This window comes from Tarenaya hassleriana, unplaced genomic scaffold (assembly GCF_000463585.1).
Source record: "Tarenaya hassleriana unplaced genomic scaffold, ASM46358v1 Cleome63, whole genome shotgun sequence".
NCBI lineage: Eukaryota > Viridiplantae > Streptophyta > Magnoliopsida > Brassicales > Cleomaceae > Tarenaya > Tarenaya hassleriana.
Window position 1 is genome coordinate 46078 of NW_010968819.1, and position 6709 is coordinate 52786.

General features: G+C 39.4%; 1 protein-coding gene across 2 annotated transcripts in view; it reads right to left on the reverse strand.

Annotated features, from left to right (window-relative positions):
* LOC104800011 (protein POLLEN DEFECTIVE IN GUIDANCE 1-like) overlaps positions 1 to 2970 on the reverse strand; it is a 4366-nt gene extending 1396 nt beyond the window's left edge. For both annotated transcript variants that reach the window (XR_769670.1, XM_010522711.1), the window contains exons 1-8: positions 2100 to 2970; positions 1812 to 1963; positions 1432 to 1535; positions 1143 to 1231; positions 825 to 898; positions 516 to 666; positions 266 to 433; positions 4 to 31 (exon numbers count right to left, since the gene is read on the reverse strand). Coding sequence is in view for 1 of the 2 variants with exons in the window: in XM_010522711.1 (XP_010521013.1) it covers positions 4 to 31; positions 266 to 433; positions 516 to 666; positions 825 to 898; positions 1143 to 1231; positions 1432 to 1535; positions 1812 to 1963; positions 2100 to 2799 (1466 nt within the window). In the remaining variant the exon portion in view is untranslated. The remainder of the gene's footprint in view (positions 1 to 3; positions 32 to 265; positions 434 to 515; positions 667 to 824; positions 899 to 1142; positions 1232 to 1431; positions 1536 to 1811; positions 1964 to 2099) is intronic.
* Between the last annotated feature and the right edge of the window lie 3739 nt (positions 2971 to 6709).

Consider the following 6709-nt stretch of genomic DNA (forward strand, 5'->3'; position numbering starts at 1 on the left):
AATGCCGAGATGTGGAATCTCTCTATTGAATCTGATTGAGCAATATTACAGAGACCAAATCATGATCCATCAAACATCAATGAAAAAATTTGGAAATGGCAATGCAGCATTTCTTTAGGTCTTTCTAAACAAGTAATACAAAGGTTTAGCTTAGATCTGTGACCCATTTCATACTGACTTGGTAAAATCTATACTAGACAAACTCAGAAAGAATAGAACAGAAGGCCTAAATTTTTCATTAGGAAGGTTACCATAACAAGCTTACCAGCATATACTAGGCAATGAATGTTGTCCCTACTGAAGCGCTTGAAGACATTGCTCTTGATCTCGGCAAAGTTATTGGACACCAGAAGGGCCAACAAGGCATTGTTGTGGGCAACAATACAAGTTGACAATGTGATTGCCTGAGCTAACAGGATGAAAGAATGAAGAAGTGAAGCTATAGTCAAGAAAACAAAAGGATGACCTTTTTTATTTACGTAAAATGAAAACTATTCAACGCAGAGGGAGGATATTTGAGGCAGCCGTAGTTAGAGCTTGGTCAGAAATGAATCTCCATGTCCAAAATCTCAACTTTTCAGGAGATGAGCTAGCCAATCCCTCTGCAGAACTGAATAGGGCCTGAAGTACATCTCCGCAAAGACTTTGACAGAGTTTATCAAAAATCTGAAACACATACTCAAGTTATTGCCAGACTGATGGGGGAAAAGTTAAATTTGATTCGCAGATATGCCGTGAGAGCACGAATATCACACAGCCAATCGATTCAAATGAAATGCATATGAATATTCAGAATCAGAACATAAAAAATATCAAACTGTTACCTCTAAGACATTGTAGACCACATAGAGTTTGAAGGTACTTTGACCACGAATCATGTGATATATTAGGCTGATATCTGATGAAACAAAACACAGACAAGAAAAGCGACAAATGCATAAGCAAACAGTTTTGAGATTCCACATTCTCATTCTCATTATCATAGAAAAGATAAAAAAACCATTCATTCAGCAGCAGGGCTGAGCGTGAATATCTAATTATGACAAATTCCTTGTCCACCCATTGTACCAGACCAACATTTTCATAGACTGCATACAAAATATTTTATTGAGCACGAACAAATCAAAAGCTTCGTATTTTACCTATTCTTGCCAGGAGAGTGACCCCAGAAGCCAAAACTACAAAACAGCCAAAATCAGACAGCTCCGATGAGGAGGGCCTCTTGAACTGCCTGCCACGAGGGTCACTAAGTTATTTTCGATATAAAAGCCGCAGGGGGATGGGAGGTCCTATTGCACCCCATTGCAAAAATTGCAAACAGTATAATCAAGACATGATACATTTGCCAAAAGGAACAGAATACACACTGATGTTGCAACAGTAGGCTTGCAAACATGTCTTTCATTCCAGGATTTAAGGAAGAGGACTAACCTGTTCTTGGAAAGCCTCCAGACCATCATCAAGACTCTTATTGGCATGACTGTCAACAATGACAGAAACGAATTGAAGCAGACAAAAAAACCAATAGTTATAAGCTGCATAGAAAATAGTTTACCAGGTGAAAACCTCCGATGTTAAATTACAAAAGTTATATAATAATACATTGAACTTAAGTAGCATCCTAATCCTTGCGAACTCTCACACCTCAGATAAATCCGGAATCCACAATACTGAGGATGATCATCTCCAAGGAGCACAAACTTACAAGTTTTGAAGCCAAATATCTAAACAGCATGCTAAATTAAGACAGTCAAAATGCCTAGCTAACGAAGAGTATGCAGTCGAAGATCAAAAGGAAGAGCCAAGTTTACCACTTCACATCTCCACGGTAAGCGGAATATTGCATCATATACTCTTTCTCGTTCTTTCTCATTTCCGGGAGAAGTTGTGCTTCGTAAAGAATTTCCGCCGGAAATTTCCTCCATAAAGTATTTCATAGGTGACTTCTTCTCGGCAGAGATATCTGCCAACAAGAACCGCATCCATTATTGGACTGAACTGATCATCAAACAGATTAGCAGGCAATTCATTCAGAAACTTCCACTATAATCCCACTAGCAATCTCTGAAATTCCAAAAGGTTTGAAGTCGGGAACTCACAATCAGGATCATCCGCCATGAGCTGCCTCCAGTCCAAAGATCCCGCCGTTTCTAGCCTCGTCATCACATTCCCGTTGGGTTCACTTATCGGCGGCGGAGTGGGCTGAGGCTGCTCCTCCTGAAACCGCGGATCCTCGGAGGATCTAAGCTCCCCACCACTCTCCTCCCGTCGAATCTTCTTGTCGGAAGTTTTCGACTCAGACATCCGCTCATCGTTGCTGCCGCAGGCACTGCTGGTGACGTTCCTGTGTCTCAGCTCGCCGAAATTGAACCCATTCTGATACACAGTCTCCTCATCCAACAGAGTCGTCACGCTCCCTCCACTTCCACGGCCGCCGCCGAAATAACTCATTCTGTCCTCAAACAACGTCCGTTCACCGCTGACCTCGAAATTTCCGAAACCAGTGGACACGCAATTCGAATCTCCAACCGTGCTGTTTGCGACAACATGACGATAATCGCCGTTATCAGGAATCGCATCAACGTTGGTGACCTTGCCCTTCTTCTTCTTCGATCCTTTATGCCTCCTTCGTTTCCCGTTCTCCCTCCGCGACTCGGCGACTCCGTTCCCGAAAATCGGATCGGAGCTGGATCGGAGGATTGACATGGACGCATCATCCTCGAAGCAACTGCTTCGGCTGAGAATCTCGAATGAGATTTTCTTCCTTGAGGAGGATCTAACCGCCATTGGCGAACGCATCAGCACAGCAGATGAAGAGAGACGAGCAACACACGAAAATCAAACAGATAGAATTCACACAAAAAAGTAGTCCTCGATTTACGAAAAGTCTAGTGGGGAAGAAGAGGAGAAGTTCATCGCAATTCCCTCACTCTCATGGCTAGACGTATCGTACATCGTCCGTCCGTGCGAATTGCGTGAGAGGACCGATGCCGTGACGAACGACGAGGAATGCCTCGAACCCACGTCACGAGATTTGCCACGTGGACGATGTTAGCCACTCATTAACTGACACCTGCAAACACTCCCACGTGGCAAACATCTTGCCGATTGATGAGACCACTGCCACGTGACCACTTAAGAGTGGAAAGATAACTAGGGGTGTAAAACGGGAATATTACCCAAATAACCCATGGGTCACAGCAATTTCAGGGTACACCACCAAAAAAAAAAAATTTTTTTTTTCAATTTTAACCCACTTTTCGGTTGAAAAAGTCCAAAATACCCTTCTCGTTTTATTTTTTGCGACCTTTTTGCGACTAACATATAACTGATATACAACTAAAATAAGACGGATGATTTTTTTTGCACCTTTTTGTAACTATATTTAGAATTAATTACGAAGTCGTAATAACGAAGTTGTTTTCGAACGGATAAATATCGTGATTCATTAAGGGTAATTTCGTCTTTTTACGGAGAAAAAAATATGTTATGTTTTTGGTGGTGTACAGGTGAAATAGATGCGATCCAAGTGGGTCATTTGAGTGAAGAACCCGTGTAAAACGGGGTGCAAATTTGGACGGTTTCGGATATTCCAATCTCATATTTTTTTAGCTCAATCCTTTTCGATTCGTTTTTGCTGTCAAAAATTAATTCGTATAATCCGACTCATTTTAGATCACAAATCAAACAAAACAGTTCGCAGACCAAATTGCCAATTAAAAAAAATTAGAATACTATAAATATTGCAAAAGCATTAATAGAAAGTTAAAATTTAAACAAAACAAGTTAAATAAATCTTAGAAACAGAATTTAAATATAAAAAATATACTAAAAAGTCTATAAAAAATTGGCTTACAGACCAACTTGTGAGCTTGCTAGCCAAGAGCCGAGAGCTCGTTTGGTGAGTTGGTTCGTTCGATCCGTTTTGTTTTAATCCAATTTTCTGAACTCACCTCGAAAATATATAGACCGACTCGCGAATCGGATCTATTTTGATAACACTAAAGAACGCAAAATTCCTCTCACCAATTTTCTCATCTCTATAAACTTTATGACCTAACACTAACCGAATTTTTTTTTCATGAGATAGTTACGGATGCAAATAACTATGATGGTGATAATGGTTATCCATGAGCAGAGGTATAAAAGATCTACGAGTTTTTCTGAATATATTCATTGCATAGCACTATCAACACATTATGCTAAATTGCGAATATATAACCTCAGATAATACATTCCCACATAAAAAAAAACAATAAGCCTAGTCCATGCATCAAATATTAACAAAACCAACTATTATTATTGTATGGTTTTCACACTCGTTTCCGTTCCGGTCTCACTCCGAGTCAAATCTGGTTCGACCTTGTAAGAACCAAAACAAAAAAACGAAAGAGACAACGAGATTTTTTTTATGAGTTTGGCTCAATTGAACCTGCATCTCGATCAGGCAGCACCAACAAGTTCACTAGGATCACAACTCGAGGCACTTTCGATGACCACGACGTCAATCCGTGGCTCGACGGAGAAGAAAACAAGAAAGCAAAACCAAAAAAGAAAATGAGATGGAAGCGAAAACACTATAAATCAAGAAATCAACAATTTCACTAGGATATGTCACTAACCTGTTGGGTTTAGGTCGAATCATAGAACATCGGGAACACTTTGAATTTTAAAACTTTTTCAAAATTCACCAACATATTGTGTATTAAAACCATTTTAACAAATAGAAAACCTTTTTGTAGAGATTGAATCGTTTAAAAGTCGTAAGTGGTACCCGTCTCTATCATAGTCCATGGAGGGTAGCAGATTTGTTAGAATTGGAGAGAAACCTTTCCTCCAACGTGCAAGAGAAAAGAGAAGATCGAAACCCCTAGATCTATATATCCTCGGATGTCGACCAAAATGAATTTGTGAACATATTTCGGGATTAAATATATATTGATAACTCCCTAAATCCAATACAAACCTAATTAGGAAACCTTGAAATGGGTAGAAGATAACACAAACACGAATGGTAAATGTACTTGATAAGTCGAACGATATACATACTAACGCTCAAAACCTGAAAATAGTACTTAAAAAACCCAAAATAATGTCAAAAACAAAAACCTCAAAAAAATATCAATGTTCTAAATCTTAAATAGGTTAAACAAACCCTAAAAATAATAACTAAAATGCATATGGTTATCTCATAATCATCCCCAATTTCAATCCTATAGATGAAACTAAGTTGAATTCATTTATAAATGTCGATTTCATCTAGAATCGATGAAAAAAGATTTTGAGAGAAAAGGTGTATAAACAGATTGGCGATACCTCAAAGGTACGTATTAATTTGGTCATTTCTTTTGTAGTGTCACCAGTTGGATTGGTCTGACTAATTGAATTGGTCTGACCAATTGAATTAGTTAGACCAGTTTGTGATTAGTATGACCAATTTGTAATTGGTCATACCTATCATAATGTACTCACACGAACCATTTTTTCAGGGATTTCGAAGTGTTCTTCAAACAGACAACAATGAAGAACATATTCTTTTGAATTTGTATGCTGAGCCAAGTAGTCATCCAGTGGTGCAGAGTTGGATGCAACGGTTGAACGAAGATCCGACAAGTATTTGTTTCCAGAAAATTCTTGCGCTCGATGTCAGTGTCAGGGGCTCTGGGAATAGAGCAGAGAGGAAGAAAAAAGGCAAGGGAAAGACTTAAGAAGAAAGAGAAGAGGAAGAAAAAGAAGGAGGAGAAGAAGAGGAAGAGAAGAAGAAGTTAGAAAAGAGGAAGAAGAAAGGCAAGAATGAATACCGATTGGTTTTGAAAGGATGTTGGAGGAGGCAATAAAAGCCTCTGAAGAAAAGATTGCCGAAAATGTTGAAAAAAGAATAATTGCAAATGTGGAAAGAATTTTGAAGAGGGCAGGCGTTAGTGTGGAAGTATTGAACTGGTCTGACAAAAATGAGAGTTCTTCACCACGTGATGCTTCAGTGGGGAGATCGTACAACAGGAATATTGACTCCCTATTCAAACCTCGTGCTTTCCAGATTTTCTCACCACCCGAGCAAGGTATGTTCACACTTAAATTTTATTTTCTTTTTTCCGTCACACATGACTCCATATAAGTCTAACTAGTTGGACCAATTTAGAATGGTCAGACCAGTTATATTTATGTGGATTGATGAGTCTGACCAAATAAGTCCGACGGTGTGACCAATTTAGAATGGTCAGACCAGTTATACTTGTTGGGTTTCCTGGGATCTCTAGAGCGAATCCTATTCCTAAGAGATCGATTCTAGAGTTTGCGCAGCGGATGTAAAACAATAATTTTATAGAACCCTAGAACCATGCTGCTATGAATCGTAGAAACGTTAGAACGCTTACCTCAATCGATCCGAGGCCTGTCTCAATTGAAGAATCCGTCTGATCATGAAAGGGAGGAAGATTACCTCGCCCTCTACACGTATCCACACCACGAGATGGATTCCAACGGTTGGAACTTGTCTGCTAGGACTCGAAACTCTATTCGATATGTGCACCGAGGAATATCGAGACTTAGAACTCGTTTTTGGATCTCCAAAAACTCTCTTGTTTTTGCCAAAAGTCGGCTGTCAAAGTCTCCATAGAGCTAGGGTTTTTAATCTCCTTCTTATAAGGTGATTTAACCCTAATTCGGTTTAATTTTGGAAAAACTGAAGCCCGGAACGGACGGTCCAGAA